This window comes from Pocillopora damicornis, chromosome 14 (genome assembly GCF_964200805.1).
Source record: "Pocillopora damicornis chromosome 14, jaPocDami1.2, whole genome shotgun sequence".
NCBI lineage: Eukaryota > Metazoa > Cnidaria > Anthozoa > Scleractinia > Pocilloporidae > Pocillopora > Pocillopora damicornis.
The window spans coordinates 5,116,828-5,139,991 of NC_142683.1; the positions used below are offsets into that span (position 1 = coordinate 5,116,828).

The window sequence follows — 23,164 nt, forward strand, 5'->3', positions numbered from 1 at the left end:
TTTGCTCGTAATCTTTTATTTTTAATTTGGACGCAAAATTGCTCATCAACCTCAACTCTCGGGGCGAATAATGGCTAAATCAAACATGGTGGTCTAATCCACTATGACACAGTCCACATATGAATTCTTAACGGCTGAATATGAGAATTTTGTCTTCTTGCTTAAGTTACAAAGTAGCAGGATGATAGTTGTGGTATTCTGACGAGCTCTCCTGTCTGAGTCTTATTTTACAACATTCTACAACTTTAAATTACAGATCACTGATTCTTCAGTCCATATACAATATTGTACACTCCTCCATTCGGAGTCTAAGCTTTACATTAAATAACGTTACGCAAGAAAAAACGAGGAATGAGGGCACAGAGAACAATTAGGGCGTTACCTGGGATGTGTCCACTCCATTAAAGATACATTAGGTCAAGTGTAAATCTACTTGCTTGCTATCTCAAATAGAACGCTTGAATTCTTCCCTAAAAAAGATCATTTCTCTTCCTTTCCAATGTCGTTTCCATTGTTTAAAATAATCGCCCCGTTTTTTGCCGTCGGGTCAAGACTTCATGCGATACACCAAGTGTCCATTCAAGGGACTATCTATAAAAAATTATTCATCCTAGTGCCTAGATCATGAGATTTTACCGTTGTCCGTTCATTTTCTCCTGCTTCTTCGGACTAGGATAGTAAAATACATCGTGATCTTTTACTTATTTGTTAACAGAAACATTACATTACCATCAAATACTGAGCTTATCTAAAGAAAAATCAGTTATTGATGGGAATCAACTTTCGTTGCGTACGCTCAGCTTACATCATCATCACCACTCGCCCCTGGATAAATTGAGCCCTACCTGCCAAGCAGGCCATATACGAATGAGATCAAGAAAAAAAAATGGTAAGTCACGGGATATCAAAAAGATGTTTTCCAACGATAAAGGGTACGTTGTACTTTAAAAACATGTAATTCTGAACGTAAAATTATTCGGAATGGTTGTACATCAAATCTTTAAATACTTAAAGGAAGCACCCACATTAGATTGCTTCTTGTTTAATTTTGCGTGACAAACTCAAGGAGACTGTACAAAGAGTGTTTTGCCACGTGTGTATCATACATGTTGGTGTGACATGTTGTGGAGCGGACGTGCTGTGACAATGACAGGAGTGACCAACATGCGTTGTGTGACCATCAGAGGCCAGTGATTGCGCTACAATGCTCTTTCGTGATCTTCAGGTAAACCATTCGCCAAGGACGCAGCACCAATTCCTTTCAACACCATACTTTCTTCATCAGATCCGGGAGTAACCAGTAGTCTCTTGTTCAAATCTGGCGGAGGTTTCCGTGAGTGATTGAGTTGCGGTAATCGAGGTGGCACCTTCCCGCCACTCGACACAGACTCCGTGTCGGAGATCTCAGACGAACGGTCGCTGTCTAACGTGGAGGATGCGGATGAACCATCTGGAAACAAAGCAAATAATCGTCAGTAAGTCTGGTATCGAGCCCAGAGGCACACGAGGCTAAAGCTTTACCCCAGGTTGCGTGGGATAAACTGACTACTGTTCGGGATATCGGGTGCTTGTGCTTGTGCTTGGCGCCCTAGTGGGCCCGCCAACATACGCGTAGGTCTATCAAATAGGAAGACAAACAATTTTTTTTTTACCCAGTAAGGGTAAAGGTAAGGCGTGGAACAATTGACTCGAACCCGCCGTTATTTTGAGATCATTTCCATTATACGATGTACTCAATATCTGTTCGTTAGAAAGTGAATTAAAATTGTGAAAAGAAATGAAAATCTCATCTGTTGCGTTTTATACCTGTCTCATCTTCTTCCTCCTGCATCTCGCTGAGCGGTTCTAGCGGTGTGACCGCTTTCTGTTGTTGCTGCTGTACAAGGGGTTCGCCCGTTTGCGATGATAGAGATAAATCCAGCTTGCCGCCCTTATTGAGCCTGTCACACATCAGCGCAATGTGTTTCTTTAGCTTGCTTGTATCTTTAGGAATCTTCATGGCTGAAACACCAACTGTAGGCAGAGTCAAAGAACACTGAGCGAGATTTGTACACACGGTTGGTGCAAGTTTTTTCCGAAAAATTCCAAACCTCTTTTTTTTTCCAAAAGATTATTTCAACGTTCAGACTCATTAAATCAGAGACATCAGAGACAGTTTAAAATTAAACGGAGGCACTAACCAGCCTGATCCTTTGCACTTTTTGCCAAACAGGTCCGCAATAGGTGCGTAATTGCAGCATCTGTAATTTCCTCCCAGCCCTGAACACGAGGAAAGACACAGAATTACATAAGCGATGCATTTCTACAATCTGAATTAACAGCAAATTACACTGAGAAGTAACTTGTTTACCACCGTTACAAGAAAGAGTACTAGTGGCACAGTTTACGTTCACCAAAACGAATTGTAAATTGACAGGAGGGAGGAGGAGAAGTGGATCCCCGAAGCAAGGACGACTCCTGGAAAATTAGCTGATATTTCATGATAAGCTGACTTAAACACGCCTTTTGATTGGTTCTTATCCATTATGCATTGGAAGGCAGACGCATAGATGACGTCACCATTAACAACCTTTTCTTTTTTATTATTGAAAACAAATTGATTCCATGTTACGGTGGCTCGATACCATAAAAGATCGCAAAAAAAAGTCAAAATGTGGTTAGAACATCAGTGACACACGCAGCTGCGTTTTCGGTCATACCACATTTTAACGTCATCTGTGATCTATTACTAAACAGACACACGGAAACATGGAATCTATTTGTTTAATGGAAACCAGATCCACGACTTGAAATTGGCAGTAGTCGCTTTTTACGTTTGTTTTTATCTACTTACTTTTTGCTTTTCGTTTGTGTCTGCTTTTTTGTTTTGATTTGTTTTTAACAACTCCGTTGATCCCACATAATTATTAAAAAGTTTGCGAGAATTATGAATGCTATAAAATTATCAAAGCTTATCTTTTCAGTTCTCTTTTTCATTTTCTCGTTCTTTTTATTTTTAAGGATGTCACCTGACATTTCAAACTACGGATGCGAAGAAGACGAGTGATTTAAAAATTGCCAGAGAGGGAAAACCACACAATGTTCGCGACAAAAATTTGTTTCCCTTTTGTTGTTCCTTTATGTGTGTGTCTTTTCTTTTTTAACCGAATATATTTTGTACTTAAATCACGCCATGAAACTAATACCTCACTTTTGTAAAATATTAGGAGCCTGTAGCTCGCATAAGTCTCTTGGTTTCCCTGCGGGTTTCCTCGCTCTATGCTAAATCTTCAGGTATATCATATTAATGTAAATGTAATTCCTCTGTTATTTTCACCGATGTATCATAATTAAAAAATGACAAAATAAAGAACAAATAATAATAAAAAAATAATAATAAAATAAAAAAATACGATTGTAAAATACCTGTTCCCGTGATTCAGATACTTCGGGAGAAAGCGCAGTCTGAAGAACCTCAAAATCTTTATCTGACATGTTGGTCCAAAGCCTGTGGAGTAATTAAAAAAGATGAAAACAGATGACGTGAACAAATTCCTATATGGCGTGACATATGATGCCAGCATGGCGTAACATGGCATAAAGTTGCGTTCGATCCTCATACGGAATGTCACGCAAAGAACACACAAACCTTGCCTAAAACACATCGTTCATGACCACATCCAAGAGCGAAAAATTCAACTCGCTAACGCGAAGTGGAATGTTTCTTTTTACCCCGCTCGAGAAAAATTCTTTTACGTTTTCTTACACATTCTCTTGTGTCGTAAAGAGCAACTTTCAAGTGAGCGTCAGAGGTATTAAGGGGCTGCCTTGTTTTTTTCTTCGCGTCACTGTGTGATTGGTCCAGAAAACTTGCGCCACTTTTGAATCCAATTAGATGCAAAAGTACAACGCAAAACTTGGTCACTCGTGAACTCTTGCGTCATATGCAGTTTTCTAGTCTTTTGTCTGTGTTTTCACCAGCTTGTTGTAATATTCTCCTATCTTCTGATTGGCTGTCGGGATTACTTTGGTTTTTATTTTACGACACGCAATCGCAAGTGCTCTATTATTGACAAGAGGGCCGTCACTTACTTGATAAGGAAATTAATAAGTCGTGTTCCGCATGATAGATTATATGAAGCTGCTTCGATGGCTCGTTCGCACTCCTCATCGGCCTCTCCAAGCGCGAGGAGCTAGGAAGATAATTTTATACTTTAAATGGCTTTCTACCAGAATGCATGTCAGCTGATTGACGTTTAGAGCAGAAATGTAACCTTACGTTCAATTCTAACTGATGGTAAGTTACACGAAACAAACAATTCTATAAATCTCTTGAAATTTTCCTCGGTACAAAAAGAACCATCAAGAAAGTTGAAATGTCCCAGTTTCAACCATTAAAATCAGGAATACACCAATTGAACATAAGATCCTAGAGAAATACCGCACACATAAAGGCTTAATGTTTTTGGGTGAGAAAAACAAAGTTGACCTAATAATCAAAGCTAGTTACGTCCTGTTCATTCGTTATTTTAATTGGGCAAACATTTCGATTAGCTTTTTCGTACAATACCAAAAGAAAAATGAGAAAATTTATGAATGCTGTAAGATTTCCTCCTTAATATAACGCCTCCTATTCGATAAATTCGCACTCATACTCGTAACATACTAATTTATCAAGTAACATAAGAGCGACTTATTAGTTAATCAACACCTTCCATTGTCAATCTTTATTCTATCTACCTGTCTGTAAGTCCCGTCAAGAAGAGTGTCGAGGTTCGCAAGAGGTGCCGGGGTCTTGTCTTTGAACCTTGTTAACAATCTTCTTTGAATTGCTCGAAACTGTTGAGCCCGCTGTGATAGCAACTCGCGGTACTTCGTTTGGTTACAGCGTTGCTGTGAATCAGATGATACAAGAGATTATAAACTGGATAATCTCTTGGATGATACAAACTTATATGACGTTACATTTAAGTTGCTTCCTCGCTGTTGAGTAATATCATGTAAATTGGCCATAGTAAAGAGTTTCTAAAACTGAATTTTCGAGTGTTAGCCCTTCGTCAGGGTGGGTGTTTTTTATTGCCACGGCTGACTCAAACCCACCTTCATAGAACGGTTTAAAGAAGTATTGAGTGACAGAAATATATAACCAATAGTCAGAAACAAGAGATAACAAAGCGTTTATAATCTCTTGGTAAAAAGCACATTACACGATAAAGCCTGCGACAAATGAGAGTGGCACTTACCTCAAAATGAGCATCTATCAGTTCGTAATATTCCTGTAAAGGCAACGGGCCCATGAATGATGCACGAAATTGAACGGCGTCCTACAAAGAGATCACATGATAGAAATTATCAACACAAACAAGTCTTTTATTGAAAATCTTTGCCCAACGTCGAGATCACTACACAAACCAAAAGTTGCAAAGCTGTGGCCAAAAAAGGATAGACAGAGGGAACGATAAATGTGCACCCCCCCCCCCCCCCTCCTTAACCTCATGAGGTTACCACCCGGCTATGAAAGCAGAAAATTAAGATGTGAAATCTTTTTGTAATGTCTTGTTGGTGTTACCTTATTCTTTTTGAAGTGCGCCTCTAACCGCTTGCAAACCTCATGTAGAACAAGCCACATTCCCTGAAACACGTCACACTGGATTCTGTATCTTTCTACAAAGAAAAGACATGGCTCTTTTCACTTCACGTAGTAAATCACAATACCGTGACGAGGGAAACAAGAGGTGAAATGATGAGTTGGAGGTAGAAATAATTCAAACCTGACTTGCACTCGATTGCAAAATCGTTGGCAACTAAAGGCGTGATCTATGAACGATGAGCAGAGACCCAACGGCTTTACGGGAAGTGTCTGCTCAGTACAAAGTCAGTGCTCTACTTTTTCTATCCTTTATGAGGAATTTTTGTCTATGATATTTTTTTTCTTTTAGGAAAGTGAAAATGGTCTCTATCATTTGCCGCGTTCAACTAAAAGTAGTTATCACGTACATGTGTACCCATAAAGCCGTTGGGTCTAATCGTTCATTTGTAACGGGATTTAGGTGTCAACAATTTTGAAATCTAGTGTATATCGCTATTGTACATACGTGATGTTTTTGAAGCGAGGATTGTAACAAGCGGTCCACCAAAGTACTTTATGCCAACTGCTGCCATCGGAATTACAGCATCATTTACCATATCTACAAAGAGAAAACGATACGGACAGTCAAGGAGTTAAGTTGCAGTTCGTGGAACTCGAAACGAAAGTGGACCAAAAGTTTCGAATTTCCCCATTTGTAATCCGTTGTAATCGTCTCCATCCTTGTATGTTTGTTTGTTTGTTTTTATGCTTTGTTTGTTTCATTTTGGTGTTCTCCAATCATGTCAAATATAATATATTGTTGTTTATGGGACATCTACCTCGCAAAAAGCAAGAAACGACCACGGCATCGTTGCGTAACGCCTACAAAAACATCGGTTAAGCAATTTGCCCGAGGAGTATCGCTTTTTTGGTTGGTTTTCCTATCATTATTTTGTTTTGTTTGTTCTTCAGTTGTTTGTCGACATTGTATGCCATACTATCAACAATATTTGTATTCTTTGCCAAGTAGCGTTTACAATTTGGAACTCGTATTTTGGTTGTTCAGTGATGCACCATCTGCGTTAACTGCTTTTCAAATAACTGGCCTGATAGCTTTAAAAATCATCCCGAAACATCCCACAGAGCAACTGATAACACAGCAACCAATGACTTACCCGGAAATATTTCAGCAAGATTCACAGGAGGTTTGTTGGTATCTAAAGTAAGCTAAGGTATAGAGAAAAAAAAAATTCAATTTTGACCTAAAACTTTGGTTCGTTTGTCTTGGTTGTTCCTTTGGCTGTTGTTAGTTTTGTTGATATTACTCACATTCCTGTGTTAACGTTTAAAATACCTGGTTATCTCTCCCTAACCATTAACCCTGTACACCCTAACATCAGTATGCATATTCTACTGTTCTCTATACATTTCCTGAAGCCCTGGCAAGGAGAATTTGTTGACAAATGAGGAGCTTTATAAGTTGGTGATCATTTCCTTAAATCTTGTGACTTTAATGTTCGATTCAGGGTTGATATTGTAAGGAGAAATTAGAAGCTGGTCACTCTTACAGGTTAAAGGGTTAAAGAAATAACTTCCGATCTAGAGAATTTAGGGTGGACACGAACAGTGTCGGACCTCATTTGTGGGGTACACAAAGTTGTAAATCACGGAAATACAAGACTTCCCGTCCGTTAGAGGTTTTGAATTCAGAGTATAGAATTTCATATTTATCTTTCTTTCGCCCCCATAGAGTTTGTCATAATTTCGTCCTTGATCCTTACCTTATGAGTTGCGTTTTTCACTGGCGGACATCCTTTACAGACAACAGCTAACGGGAAATGAATGTCTGTTTGGGCGACCCGTGGAGCCTCTATGAACACAAAAACTGAGGTCAGAAAAAGTTTACATGTGCTATGTAGATTTCTGTAAACCGAGCTCTTTTTGATTGTTCAGTATTTTTCTCGATCCTAAATTCAGTTACGGGTTCCACTCGTCTCTCGAAGTCCTCAAAGTAAGGAACATCTATCTCTAACACCAAAATGACTAGTAATCCCCCTGCTGTAACTAAAGTTTGACAGAAACTACGATAAGCCGCAAAAACGTTTAGGCACTCTCACATTCTGATGAATATTGGGAAAATGCATCCCTTACTTATTCCATTGCACCTTTACCTCCCAAAACAATGTTGTTGTTGTTGTTGTTGTCGTTTAATCTCCCTGAGTCCTTGTGTTTAAGTTCAATCTTATGAGAACGGGATGCAAGTGAACTCACCAGAGTTTGTAACGTACGTTGCCGTGACCTGGGCTTTTAACGAACAAGGAATAGATCCCCCACGTGAATAGAAAGAGATCTCTGCAGATACGGGTTCACTTCTATCTCCTGAGAATAAACAACGACAGAAAGAAACAATACGATAATAATGGTACTCTTTACAGCAAGGCTGTATCTTCATAGAAATAATTAAGAAGTCAAACTCGACAAATATCTAAGGGTACTCAAGCGCTGGTAATGGTTGAAATCTAGGTTCAATCTCCCTACGGTTTTCATATGTATGTAACTGCATGTGGAATTCGCAACCAGGAATACATGTTAGAAGCTTTTGAAAAGGGTGAGAAAATGCCATCCCTTTTACACTGTGTTTCCACCTCCTTTTCAACTTGAAAACCTTGAGGCTTACATATGAAAATATTTGCACTTACGTAAGCGCTTTTTAAGCCTCAAATTTGTGAATGGAGACGAACAAACCCGAATTTATGAATCAGGCCTCAAGAACGCCTGAGTTATGATACTACTGACTGTAACGTAACATGATGATTTTTCGAAATTTCTATACTGCGGTTGTCGATTTTTAATATTTTGCGGTGAAAAATTTAACAGTTCACACTTAGAGAAATTTCTGCTGAGAAATTATTGTCCAATATCAAAAGCTTATCTTTAATTCGTAGTTCATCAACAATGACACTTTTACTCACCGATAATAGGGAAGACAATGGATGATCTGTTACACATAATGGGGGGACTGGATATGACACTAAGAACTACATTTTCTAAGGGACTTGGTGCTTGTGACTTGAGAGTGATCTAAGGAGGAGACAGGCTCTTGTTAACAATGACGAATGATACATCTCCTTTGGGAAAGCAGGATAATAATTGGATTACCCACTCGGGTTCCAGGTCGGTACACACTAGATGACAAATCGTTGTGCGGTCAAGTCGCTGCGATAAGTCGCCTTGTGTGATGAAGGTGATTTTCATAAAAACAAACTTCAGAGACAATTCATGTTGAATTTATGTTTCCTATAATGCCGGCGCAAGTGCTTAGTATTTTCTCGGTGAAAATTATAGCTACGACGGTCAGAAAGGAAGGAGAGGGAAGGGGGTAAAGCAATAGAGTCTTTCTCCACCCCTCCCCCAACCGTCTACTCGAACTCTCAGTCAAACATGGCCGGCAAGATATACGATCGCGAGCTCGTAACGCTAACTCGCCAAGACAAGACAAATATACCGCTGGAAAGAGAAACTGACCTGTTTATATTATCTTGACTGCAGGCTAGAATTTAACTCAGATTTTGTAGTGCCAGACTCCTGGCAAACCTATCTCCGACTCGTCTTAAACCAACCCGCGGGAGCCGAGAAACGCGTGTACTGTATGGCTAACAATTCTAGCCTACGCGTGGCCGTACCCTCCCCTCCCCCCCAAGGAGTAACATTCCCCCTTGGGGAAGGGGAGGGTACAGCTACACGTATATATTTATATCTACTTTCTGTCAAAAACTTACCGTTACTGTAATCGATGGGAATGTCTCCTCATCGCCCTCATCTATTGTACTTTGCTGTAAACACAGATTTAAAACACGTCCATTAAAAAATTGAAACGAGTTTATTGAACAGTATGTATATCTTACTAAACGTTTTGGTGTGTAGTATCGCTGAGTGTCCTTACAAGTTTGCTGTATTTTGACGAGCCCGTAGAGGCGAGTCAAAAATAAAAACAAAGAGTGAAACAAAGAGTGAAAATACTCAGTGATACTACACACCAAAACGTCTAATAAGTTATTTAGCAAGCAACTGCTTAATTGTATTCGCATTTCTAATTAGGAGTGAAAAGCGAAGCTGTTAAAGAAGCGTAGCACACGCAGCCGAGCAGTTAAACAGGTTTTTTACAACACAAAATCACTAGCTGTTCGATATCTCTTGATATTTGTACTCGATTCGCGCGTTATTTCTACGCTACTTAGTTCAGTTGGATACACTGTTCCTGACCCTTATTCTTGGGGAAACACTGAGCGAAAAAGCGGGACAAGCCAGGGATAAACATAGGGAGGGGGGGGGGGGTAGGATGGAGGTACAAAGGACGGCAAGAGCCTTTTAGCTCTCCCGCCCCCCCACCCCTTTGTGTATATCATGTCCCCTCCACCGTCACTAACCGCGCTATGCTTGATCTGATGCTTCTTACACAAAGCACATTCTCAAAATGCCAACTTACACTAATTGAAAGGTAATTACGTATAAATTCATAGATTATGAAACTAATATCTTAGGGGCAACATTTGGAAAAGGACTCAGATTGAATTTGGTCACAGAAATTTGTAAAATCAATGTCATGTTTATAATGAAGTTGCACTGGTCTGCGCTTATTAAATTGAGCAATTGCAAATGTAGACATTTGCTGAAATTGCAGCACATCTGCGAGGATCAAATGTTGCTGTTCTTGATTTTCATCAGCAGATCAAATAAAATTTATTTGACTAAATTGTGATCAGATTCTTCCACGGAAGAGAAAAACCCTCTCATGTTTGCCTCGCTCCCAAAGTGAGGCTTCGTAGATCAGATGGTAGCAGCGCCCACCTAGTATCTAGGAGGCCTGGGTTCGACTCCCGTTGAAGCCTGAAGTTTCCTGGCTTCTTTTCTACTGTTGCTTAATTCTATTTCATCAAAATTGTAAGCACATATAGACTTAAACTACAGATGAAAGATAAGCGACTCATGGTAAGTGTTTTACTTACCGATACTGCGTCTAAACTTGTTGGTACATTTACAGAGATAACAAGGTCCTCTCTTTGCTGTGCTTTGGGTAGAATTTCTACAAAAAGAGTCAAATGTATGCATTCAGGATAGCCTGGCAAATATTGTGTACTTATTGGCTGAGTAAAGGGCCAGACGGGAAATACAGTATTTTATTCGAAGTCACAACGTACACTAGAGCTCATATAAGCTGAAAAATTTCAAAATAAGTGCATTAAAGAAAAAAAAAGTGATCCCATCGTTGGAAGAATTTTGGATTTAGACAAGACGTAAAATGGGAAAGGGGGGAGGGGGAAAGGGGAGGTCTGGATCCCCCCGGTGGACCCTACCCCTAGATCTCCCACTGCAGGATAACAACACAACCACCAGGGTTTAACTCTGCCTCCCTTTCATCCTGAATCTCCCATGCTCATCATAGAGTCAAAACATCCTCCACAGTCTTAAAGCAGACGTAATCATCCGTCAACTGTGCAATAATTGGTCCTTTCCTCACCTGAACTAATTGTAGATTCTCTTATTTCTTTTTGCAACTCTTTCATTTCAACATCAGCCTCCTGAATTTCAAAATTAAGTGCAACTGCACCTCGTTAGAATCTAATACGTATATTTTAATACCATATCATTGTAGATGTTTACAAGTATGCGGGATTCATGAATTATGCGCTCTTTGATTGATTGTGGTTAAACCAAAACCAAAGTAATAGCAATGGCTAGTCGGTAAATTTTTTTGCCTTTAATAGCCAATGAGAGTCCAGGGTAAACACAACTAAACTGCCTAGAGCGCGGGAAAGCGCTGGAAAACGCTAGCGACCAAGTCGTGATTGGTTTCAGTTTTGCATCTGATTGACTGAGAGATTGGTGCGAGGTTTCCTGGACCAATCACAGAACGACGTAAAGCAAAGCCAGTGCAATCGCGGATTATTTTCGACACTCAATTGAAAATTGCCCTATCTACATTGTATCTTCGATGACACTCGCAAAAAAAAACAAAACCAAAAAAACAAAAACAAAAAAACACTCTTGTACTCACCTCATAGTTTATATCTCTTGCCTCAGGGGCTGGTGTCACCATCATGGAGGGATCAGTTCCCAGATAGGCACAATGAAGGTAACCTCCTTCGTCCAGTGTCACTATTACACCTTGTAATTCTCTTTGGTAATAGTTCACAAAAAAGAAGAAGATCATTTATAAGCGTGTTTCGTGACTGACTAGTCGCTACGGTTACAACACACTAGGGAAAAAATCACAGTGGTATGCCACAGCAACACGTCCCAACAACAATTTACTTTTGGTGAAACGCAGAATGATTGAGAAAATCTGTCACTGTAACAGAATTTTATCACCGTAAAATTGGATCACAGAAATTTCTATTTGTATTTGTCTCAACCGAAAGCTCATTTGGTATCCAAGATCAGGAAAATTCTTCCGCTGACACAAAATCTCTCTGCCTTAAAGGGGTAAAACTTTCTTTTTATTCACTGCGGAGAACAGTTTCGTAACTTATTAGGTATCCAGTCGTTTCGTACCCACGGACGTTTCGCACCCACGGACGTTTCGCACTCAACCCACTGATTGATTCTTACCCGTCCCGACATTAAGTGACTATCAAAACCTGGAGATCTCACGGAATACTTCACAAGCGGGCGCGTGAACAGATGTCGATTGTTGCGTACGTTACGAGTCAAGTGAGTACGATACAAGAAGAGTTCTGCTCTGTGTAATTGTGACCTTCTTAACAAGAACCAGACCAGACCCCTGCGACATTTTTAAATAGGAACTCTCTGTTGACAAAAGGAGCTTCTCAAAATACTAATAGATTCTTTGTCTATGGTATATTTTTTTCTAAGGTATTTCCTTAAGACTTTACACAAACCTATAAAAACAATGTCTTTTTTAATACAGTTAGTTTCAGCAAAACACCAACATGAAGTAGCCTCAGTTGTTTTTTTCACCTTAATCTTTCCATCAACTTACTGAAATGAAGCTACTTTAAGAGCGACAGGAATGTGGGGTAGTTGCGCCGCCCACGCAAGTGTAACGTCTTGGTATATCATCAGCGTCTTGTTGTAAGTGGCTACCAGAGCATTAACTGTCCCTTCCACCACTGAAAAGCAGGTTAGAGAAGGAATGATTGATGGTCAAAATAATATATTCCATTAAGAACTGGACCATTGGATAATGCAATTCGAGAGTTTTCATTGGCTTGGCGTTCGTGGATTACGAGCCGTTATAGCATGTGCACGCATGAATAAGAGTTAAAACGGAAGCGTTTTTGTAAATTGTAACATTCTATTTGTTCTTACAAAATGGAGTTGGGAAGATTCATCTATATTTTGGCGCGTTTTCAATAAAACAATTATTCCACTCACGCCCGTTTGATACGAGATGATTATAGCTATCTATCATCTTATATCCAACGCGAGCTTGTGGAAGAATTCTTTATAAAACCATGGTCATTCTTTTATTCTTAGGCAAGACACGCACGTGTAAACTCTCACAGTGCCTGTGTCCATTTTGGAGAATAAATGAGTCCCGGTGAACTTTCAGGAGGCCTAACAAGAAGTTTAACTCTTTCTCATAAATTAACTAATTATCCTTACGTTCTTTCATACTATTCTTAAGATCTCAGTTTGGAGAATTTAATATTGGATCAACCAACAATCCCCCAATTTACATTTTCCTTGATTCTCAATACCTGTCTGCATGATATTGTAGTGGTATTGTAAGGAGAAATTCTGTTTTGGTCACCCAAGTTAGTTAAAGGATTAAGGGTAACCTGTACTGGACTAGCTGCATAGCAACAATCCTCATTGCATCTCTTTATGGAGACTGAGATAAGCTGCAGTACCTTTCAGAAAATTGGTAAAAAGAGCGGACTACTCTAGTTTATCTTAATCTTGGAATTAGAACTACTGTACTAAAAAACAAAAATCAAGGAAGTAACCAGTGCAAGGACAACGCATCAATCATTAAGAATTGTTGTAAAACCATTATTCAATGAAAATTGTCAAATGCTTGTGAGAAAATACTTTGTGGCTGGTATGATGCTGGGTTTAGTCTAGGCTAAAACTATCTTAAATAGGAAATTTAACAATATTTTCTTACCTGAATTGTAAGGAATGAAACAACTTGGATTATATTCAAATTTTTTCATGAATCTAATTGATCCATTCTCATTAAGACAAAACAATGAGCGTTCACCTAGAGACAAAACAAAATAAATTTAAGTTTTCATGTACACTGTACCATGTAAGTTGTGCTCAGAATTTGCTTTGGTTTAACAATTTTCAATCCTGAATTTAATTTTGATTTTCGTTTATCTTAGATCCGTTAATCAATTATCAAAACCTCAAGGAACCTTGGGAAAAAATAATCATGGTTTTGAATTTTTAAACCGATAAAAAATAATATTTTGAACCACAACATATCCAACCTTTCATCTTGTAGTTTCAAAAATTTGACAATAATAAATCAAATTAATTCAAGACAGGTGACAGTTTTAATGTACCAGTTGTTAGAAGTTCCAACATCCCTTCCCACAACCCACGGGAATTTGACCATTGTCTGTGCCTAGGGGGTAGAGAATTTGAACCTTACACAGCTGGGGTAAGGAATTTGAACAGGGAATGTCAAGTCTTTCCAGCCAAACACAAGTGTCAAATATTTAAATATGGAGGTGTTTGAGCTAAACAGTTCACTTTTGTGCACAAGTACCTCAGAAGAAAAGATTCGTGCAAGGTCTAGATATTGAAGCTTGGTCTCTTTGAAGAAAGTCTTTGCCTTTTAGAAGAAAATTGGGTTGGTCATTTGAACACAATTTTTGCCACATGGGGTGGGAATTTAAATAAACCCATCTTCAAAAGTTCAAATACCTTTGGGGAGATTACCTGGTGGTGTTGCCCAGGGGAGGGTGGGGGGGGGGGGGAAGGGAAGTTGAAGCTTCAAATTGATTGGTGCATAAAATCAATATAATGCTAATAATATTAACAATAATGGTAATAATAAATTAATAAAAATCATATCTGATATCATTATTATTACCATTACAACTTTATATCTCTTACCTAAAACATAAATTGATAGTGGTGCATTTGCACTGGTGAAAACAACTATGTCTATTGCACTTTCACCAATATTTGATGACCAGTCGATCTGCAAAATAAACCTCATTGGAACTCAGGCAACCTGAAGTACTTGTTTAAAAGCTATCCTAACTATTCTGTGGCATCTCATTCAACATGTAGAAACATGCAACTGAGCAAATGGCTGGTAATGCAAAAATTGTGATTCAAAATGTCAAAAAATATTATAATTTGTGTTAATAAATGCTGCATGATGGCAAATTGACATGGTAAAAATTCAAAAGAAAGTATGAAATTGTATGAGGAGGTTTGCTGCATATTCTTAATTTCTGACTTACATTGCACAAATTTGTTAGGAATGATACAGATGGCAGCACTACACAAAATACCTGGCACTATTTAGAAGTTATGATGTACAAGTATATATGCAGCTTTTGCATCTCATGGAGACTTACAGTTAATTTCTTTCCTGAAACTTTTTTATTTCCAATATCTTCTTTTGTGTTCGCATCTGTTGCAACAGCAAGAGTCTGGTATCTGTGAAATAAACAGCAAAAATGTTCAGTACATATGTGGTATTGACCAAGCAGTATGGGCTGGATATTGGCAGAGTTCTTTTGTCAATCCTGAGCTGGCAAGATGGACCCATCTTCTTGCCTTGGGCTAGCAAATCAGAATGAAAGATTTACTTTATATCACCCATGGGTCCTGCCAGCTATAATGTTTGTAATAAATGAAGCTGCAGTGGTGCTTTTTCCAGACACTTTTCTTGAATCAATTCAGACAGCTGATGGTTCACAATCAGACACCACTCTAATTTTTGAAATAAACTAATCAAAATAAAAAGCATTCTAGGCTCCACACAATTATGTTGGTTCTTACTAAACTTAATAGAGCACTGCACTGCAGAGATCGCTTTCATATTCATTTCATAAAACCACAATTCACAAATATGATTTTCATATATCCACAGTCATCAACAAATTTGTTTTAAGCTGTGTATTTTAATATCTACATCTCAAGAGAGCTGTGGACCTTCTAAGCTTATGAAATAAATTCCACAGGAAAAGAAGTTCAACTTTACAACACAAGAGAACAGAAAAATAAGAAAAAAAATTAACATTGGGTTTCAATAAACAGCAAGTTCGTGTACATATGGGTAAGTTCTCAAGAAATCATTGCCAGCTCTTAACCCTTTCACTCCCAGAAGTGATTAACATCTTACTTCTCCTCAAAATATCCATAAACCATCCAGCATACATGTAATGAGAATACTCAAACTTATCAGGTAGAAATTGTCATCTTGATTTAACACCAATTTCTTGTAACTAATTTACAAGGAAATGTGGAGCAGCTGAAGGGGAGAATTGACAATAACATTTTGGGAGTTACAGTAAAGGTCAAACCAAGGCAACAATCTAGTCTAAATAAGAACTGCTTCAGGAAAAAGTCTTACTTGTAAGATTCAATCAGCCTTGATGAGCTACAGGTTACAAATGAATCTGTCTTTGGCACATAACTCAGAGGACCAGGTAAAAGAAAACCTGGGAGAAATCTCCCAAAGGCAAAACTCTCTTGTTCAAAGAATGACAACATTCCATCCATGGACTGGATACATATGAAGTCCTTGTCTGAAAAAAGACCAACCAAAGAAATCAACACACAGAAATACTATAGACTGAGAGAGAAGACCTACACATAACTGCATATTCTGTCTCAATTACCGTAATTTCCGGTCGATTACCCGCACGGCCGATTACCCGCACCGGCCGATTATTGCATACGGCGAAAAAAAAAGTCAACGGATTACCCGCACCGGTGGATAACCCGCACGTTGTTATTCAACTTTTTCGGTGGCGAAAACGTGACATTAAGGCGATACATTTCAGTCTTTCGATTCAGACATGTGCACAATTCTGTGTCAATATTAGCTTATACTTTATTGATTGATTATTGCTGCTGCTCTATTACCGATTTCATCGGCAAGAGTTATTACTCTAAGCTTATAATCAAACGTAAAACTGTGACGTGGGCGTTTCACAGCAGGCATTTTAACTTAATTGGTGACTCGTGGATACACTTATCGCGAATGATCGAGGTTTATAATTCTTATTCAGTCAGTTACCTTTTTATAGCATGTAGGAGCGTAATGAGCAATATCCATTGTTCATTTGTCGTTAAAATACTTTTTCAGCGCGAAATTAGTTAAGTTTCGCACCTATTATTTTCAACATTCTGGTGATGCATTTGGGATTTAAAATTACTGTCGGCAATTTCTCAAAAAAATCGATATCTCCTGTTCTACTGGGCCTAACAAGTCCCTTAAAACGGGAAAATTCTCTTTAGCTCAAGCTAGTGAAAACTGGAAATTTGTTACTGATGCGCCGGATATCCTTGGATTATTTTTGTCACCATCAAGGTTTTGTTTTCACGCGTGCCGATAAAAATTTGTTTGTCACGCAACTAATTATGCGTGAAATAAACTCGAGTTGGCATCATGTTTTCGTGCCGCTTTGTGGCACTTTTGATACAATAAAATTCATTTGAGAGGTGGAAACGCAGGTAGGTGAGAAATTTTTTCAATTCAACTTCCAGAAGAATTTAAAATTGTCACATAACCCGCACCTCCCTATTACCCGCAGTGGCGCGGATTTAATGCAAAATCAACAGATTACCCGCGGGTAATCGACCGGAAATTACGGTATTATGCAAATTACCTTCAGATATTTTTTAAATGCTACCTACTGCCCAAAAGTAAATTGATAGTCTTGACTCAAAAATCCATCCTCAATACTCGAAACTATTGAGAATTGAGAATTGAGAATTGTGAATTGAGAATCGAGGAGGAAGGATCAGGAATCAAGGATTGGGGATCAAGGATTGAGGATTGAGGATTGAGGATTGAGGGACTGTCAACTTACTTTTGAGTGGTACTATATATTTATCAAATTTCAAAGCACTGCCTTCTTGTCACAGAAAAAATATACACCTAATAACATGGCTTCCATACAGTCAAAGGAAGTATACCTTATTGGTACTTAATTTCGCGATTTTGGCGAGGCAATATTTCGCGGGGTTTTATTTACGCGATTTCAATAGGCAAATATGAAAAAAGGGCATTAAATTTCGCGATTGAAGCGTTCTCAACTTTATTTTATTTTTCCAAATGTCTGAACTGTTTAAAGTTTCTAGATAACTGGAACACAACAAAACACATATTTGAAAATTAACGTTAAAAATAAATGTATTACAACGTGAAAACGCATTGTTTCAGTGGTTCGCGGCAACGTTCATAAGGTGACGGAAGTTTTTTGGCCAACAAAATATTGTGCACTTAAGGCACTTAGCGAAATGCTGTTCGTACTTGAAGAAAAACTTATTATTATAGTTTAATACGAGTTTAACGATAACAATGCATGCATTAAATATCATTCGTTACGATGGCTTTTGTTTATATCTAATGATATAATGATATTCATGATCGTTATGCGATAGCAGCAACCAAGCGACTTCCAGGACGGTTAGCTGATTCAATTGTGGGTCATTTACCAAGAGAGATTTCGAGATGCACTCGTTTTCTCATTTCACGAGGCGGGAACGTCCAAGCATCGACGATCACCACTCGTACAGGGTGGCCTTGAAATCCCTGTCACTGTTTGCATCGAACGTGACTCCACCTCCAAAAATATTTTAGTGTTGGAACGTTACAAGAAACTTGTGAATGAGAACTACAAGGAGCCAATTAAAGGCAATTTTGACGACTGTACGAAAGACATCCTAAGGGATTTGTACGAATCTAGCGATTCAGATGAAGATGATACCAGTAGCGTAGATTAACTTCTCCATGCAAAACATTTAACGATTTCACAAATTCAAAAATGGAATTTACGAGTAGAAACCAGTTAATATTTTGCGTTTTGTTGATAAATATCCTGTAAATTTTGTTGCCATTACGAATAAATCATTTTTTTCTACAGTTTGATTCTTTTGTATGGGTATTAAATTTCGCGTGTTTAAATTTCGCGAGGATTTTTTTTCGCGGGTCTTTAATTTCGCGATTTTTTTACAATCGCGAAAAACGCGAAATTAAAGACCCGCGAAATTAAGTACCAATAAGGTACTTTATTACATCCTTTACTTTTGCAATTTTCAGAAAGACAACAAAGTCCTCCTACTTGGAAGACATGTTTTCACATGACCAACATCTGTGTTAGTTATAGAGAGTGCTTTGAAAAAAAACAACAGTGGAAAATGCAACAACCTAACTTCACAGTATGCGATGATAATTTTTGAAATAAAATGAAATTGGCATACTTTTGACACTTCCAAAAGGGCCATATGTCATATTATATGCTGTTCTTTCCAAAATATGTTCATACATCATCTTAAGTGTGTAGTGATTTCCATGTTCTACAGCTCCTGAAACAACTAAAAAGGGAAGATGTTGTAAGTTATAAACAGAAACAAAAAATACCCACCTTTCAACAGTATACAAAATCATTTACATGTTTCAGTTGTGGTTTAATGTTATCCTCTGTTCAAATTCAATTCTAATTTCTGTGTTTTGGGTAACTATGATAATTAATGACAAAATAATTTGGTGTCATCATCTGAATTAAAAACATAAATTATGCACCATTAAGAGTTTCAAAGCTGACATTTCGAGCATTAGCCCCTTGTCATTGCTCTGATGAGGGGCTAACACTCGTAGCATCAGCCTTGAAACTCTTAATGGTGGCCAATTTATGTTATCAACTCAGATGATAATACCAATGAAAGCTTGTTATACTCTCCCACTAATGCAGCACCACAGTTTCTTTTGAAACTTACACCCTTTATTCATTTATGGTAATTAATGAATCATGTGCATATAGATTGAATTAAGATTTAAACCAGCTAATAAATAAAATTGAACCAGTGTGTCAACCATCTCATTTGCAGGTTTTGTTGGTTTTTTACGGCAACTTAGTGGCAGAGAAGGTGTATTGAATGACAAAACAAAGCAGTAGCTACAACTGAGCATAAATCATTCAGATGGTAAACAAACTTCAAAAGAATAAACAATCATAATTAGGAAAATAAATATGATACCACTGGCTTACCTGACACGCTATAAACAGCAAGTTTTCTTGGATGAAGAACAGCTAAGTGTAACTGATCAACCCCTCTGAATAGAAATCAATGAAACATTGCTATTTTTAATACACATAGCTTACACAGTATTTAGTGGGATTTGCTAGCATGAAAGTTGTAAAACATTTGCAATTATTATTCCACTGACTTACGAAACAAATTTGCCAGCTTCCACTTGCAAAATTGGCTGTTGTAACTGTACTTCCAACATAAGATCATCTGGTTTAAAATGAGGTGGCTTGGGACAATAAATTCTAAGGATTCCATGAAAACTACCAACTATAATTTTATCTGAAAAATACACATGTGATCAATTAATCATTTGCTTTTACTTGGTGCTTCTACAAAAACTGTCTTTGAATTTGTAATGGTAATAGGACTAAGTGGAGTCCAGTTCAGTCTGCAATCATAAGAGCAACTAACAAACTAATGGATGACTGCGAAGCAGGAATCCGATTTGTTAATAATGAGTATGATTGCAGACAGAACTGGATGACATGAAGACTTTTTACAATCAATCATAACCATTACAATTTCTGGAAAAAAAATACATCTAGAACAAATATCCCCAAAGGAGACAATGTGTAAAGTTAAAACTTCCTCCATTTAGGAGATTCCCCAGTTTTTTTCTTTTTAAGGATAAGTGGTTGTTGCTGTGGTTATTGTGATCGATTCTGAGATGGGTGGATTTATCTGAGTGGACTTAGTATGATTGGCTGCTTCAGGTGTCAAATTACAGCCAACTGTCTGGTTACACTGTCTGCTTATAACTCTTAAAATAATTAGTGGAAAAATGCTGTTAGTGCTACCATCATAGTCGACAAAATTGTAATGATCATGATTAATAACAAACTTTAAGTAAAAATTTTAATTGACTTGTTTTTTTCCCTTGGTTTCAGGTACATAACCACAAACCTTAAACAAATTAAGTTATAACATAGCTAGTAAATTTGTCTAATCAAATTCAATTGCGTGAGCGTGCTTCATATTCCTATGTTAGCAAACAAATCCCTCGAGAAAAAAAATTGGAAAATGTTACAAAACAATTGGTTCATACGTCAGCTGTGCATTCATCAAGATATGAAGCACTTGGAAAGTTTGGAGAGCATTCAAGAAGCTAGAGTTGCTCTTGGCTATGCCTCGAGCAACTCTTACGCATCTTTCATGCTCTCAAACTTCCCGCATGCTTCAGATCTTGATGAATGAGTGCTGACATATGAACCAATTGTTAATTATAATTAAACTAGCCTGAGATCATTTTAACCTGAAAATGTTGTTTTTAACCCTTTGAACTCGTCATCAGTATGCATATTCTCCATACTGTTCTCTATACATTTCCAAAGGTGCTGACAAGGAGAATTTTTCTAACAATCAAGATCTTCTTTACTTGGTGATCATTTCCTTTATTCTCATGGCCTTAATTTGTGATTCAGGAGTGATATCTTGAGAAGAAATTAGATGCTGGTCACTCTTAGGGGTCAAAGGGTCAATGATACAACAGCCAAGTACATGTTTACTTTCTTATAGAAACATAACAGACAAAAAATGACAGACATGGGATTGCAATACTACTTCCACAACATGAACACTGGAACAACAGCTGAACCAACTCTTCCAACAGCTTCTTTCTCTTTTCACATAAAAAAAAGTGATGACCAGTCAATAACACTGTGTCATTGTCAAGGTTTTCTATCACATAATTTTTTTTTCTCCCTACTATGGAGTTCTCTCAAGAGAGTTTTTAAACAGTAGCTTGCTAGAAACAAGTGAGTGTCAAAATAGCAGGAGCATAAATTCTGCTTGCATCTATTCCGCTTGTAATCACCTATTGTTTTCTTTTCAGTCTTTCCATCAATCTTTTTGTTTATGTACAAAAAGTAAAGAAAAGGTTTCATTTACTTCATATCAAGACAGGGTCGCTTGCTTTGTGTCATCAAAGTCACATATCAGAAACAAGTAGCTGGTGAAAACCCAAGCTGCTGGAGAATATTGACAATGCTCAGCTGAAGAACACATCGACTTATAACTGTTAAATGAATTAATGCCTCTGTTATGCTCTTTCCACTTAACATGGGTATTGTCTTGAGGCACAAAATGTAAACTGATTTTCTACCACAGTCTATCCACAGTTCTCCAACAAATATTTGTTAAAAAATTGCCCACCAAAACAAAGTCAGGTACAAGATATTTAAGCTCAAAATATACACGATCTCTTTAATAATTCTATATAAATTAAGCTTGGGCACTAAAAGTGTGTATAAAAGACGACAACAGAAATATGAGAATTCAACGATGCACCTCTAAGAGCATAATCAGATTTCTTCCATATAGAATTTTGGTTTGTTTAGAAATAACGTATTTTCGTTTTTAACGATCCACAATCTACGCCGATACTTACATAAACATAGCGATTGGTGCCGTTAGCAACGAGCCTAAAAAAACATGGCTTGAGTTGATAGGTAACCTAAGTGATAATCACATATAGGTCATCTTCAACTGTTCCGCAATGAACACGTACTTTGAAAATTTTTGATTTAAGAGAGGTCTAAAACAAAAATATAGCAACCCTAAAACTGATTATTTTGTAGCCTAGGGATGGCAATAAAGCTTCCACAGACTAATTTACTTTCTTTCCTAATGACAACCACATTAAACATCACACGAATACCTGGCCGATGCGTTACAGATTTTAAAGAAAGCAAAACATCTCGAAGACTTACCCAACTGCAAGCCGTTATTGTCGATATTTGCCACACACAAGCATCCCAGATCGAATTCTTCGTCGCTTCCAGCATAGGTGGCCCACCAATCTCTCGCTTTAAACAGCGACATCTTTGGATGCAAGAAGATTTAGTGTACCGCGGTTACTCAAACAAAGTCACGTGACTTATGCACAGCCGACGTCGCGCGACTCGGACAACGATTGCTGCCGGACAATCTCCGACTTTCTACGAAATTCAATCAAATCTAAAACCTTCAATTGAGATATTCTCCCTTCTGGCTAACATGCATTTCACCGCCAATTTGTTGAGAGAATTTTTCGTTATATCGACAGTGAGGATATATCGCAGCGGTGCCAAGATAATAATTTTTTCGGGAGATGAACAAGGATTAAACATACTTGAAAGCTTGTTCTTGGTCTGGGTGGTGATCTGGGTGGTTCCGCCTTAATTAAGTGATCGTTTGTTACACGTGGAAGACATTACAAACAGGCCGTTGGAACTTAGTAAAGGGTGACCGCGACCGCTTAATAAAGTGAAAAGTAAGGTGTTAAATGGGAAAGAATTCGGGACTTTGACAAATGACCGCTTAATACAGGATGGCCGCTTAATACAGGTTCGAATGTAAGACAGTCGCCTTCCTCGAGTTTACCAG

General features: G+C 38.0%; 1 protein-coding gene across 1 annotated transcript; it reads right to left on the reverse strand.

Annotated features, from left to right (window-relative positions):
* LOC113676760 (protein PTHB1) lies at positions 1-22,769 on the reverse strand. Its single transcript, XM_027193455.2, has 26 exons — positions 22,510-22,769; positions 19,942-20,080; positions 19,759-19,823; positions 18,971-19,084; positions 16,113-16,287; positions 15,112-15,193; positions 14,639-14,726; positions 13,680-13,775; positions 12,549-12,678; positions 11,604-11,724; positions 11,067-11,127; positions 10,555-10,631; positions 9,328-9,381; positions 8,521-8,629; positions 7,820-7,927; positions 7,330-7,418; positions 6,724-6,775; positions 6,075-6,167; positions 5,549-5,643; positions 5,223-5,303; positions 4,720-4,872; positions 4,072-4,172; positions 3,406-3,487; positions 2,181-2,259; positions 1,807-2,013; positions 1-1,450 (listed from the first exon to the last, which is right to left on the reverse strand). The coding sequence occupies exons 1-26, from the start codon at positions 22,619-22,621 to the stop codon at positions 1,200-1,202; spliced, it is 2,814 nt and encodes a 937-aa protein (XP_027049256.2). The 5' UTR covers positions 22,622-22,769; the 3' UTR covers positions 1-1,199.
* Positions 22,770-23,164: the final 395 nt, after the last annotated feature.

Bases quoted from the DNA above. Each gene is read 5' to 3' on its own strand.
- LOC113676760 (XM_027193455.2), bottom strand. From the start codon at position 22,621: ATGTCGCTGTTTAAAGCGAGAGATTGGTGGGCCACCTATGCTGGAAGC. The intron at 11,128-11,603 runs GTGAGTACAAGA...TTTGAAATTCAG, and splicing joins CAAGAGATATAAACTATGAG to GAGGCTGATGTTGAAATGAA. The intron at 4,173-4,719 runs GTAGATAGAATA...TTATCTTCCTAG, and splicing joins TTGACGGGACTTACAGACAG to CTCCTCGCGCTTGGAGAGGC.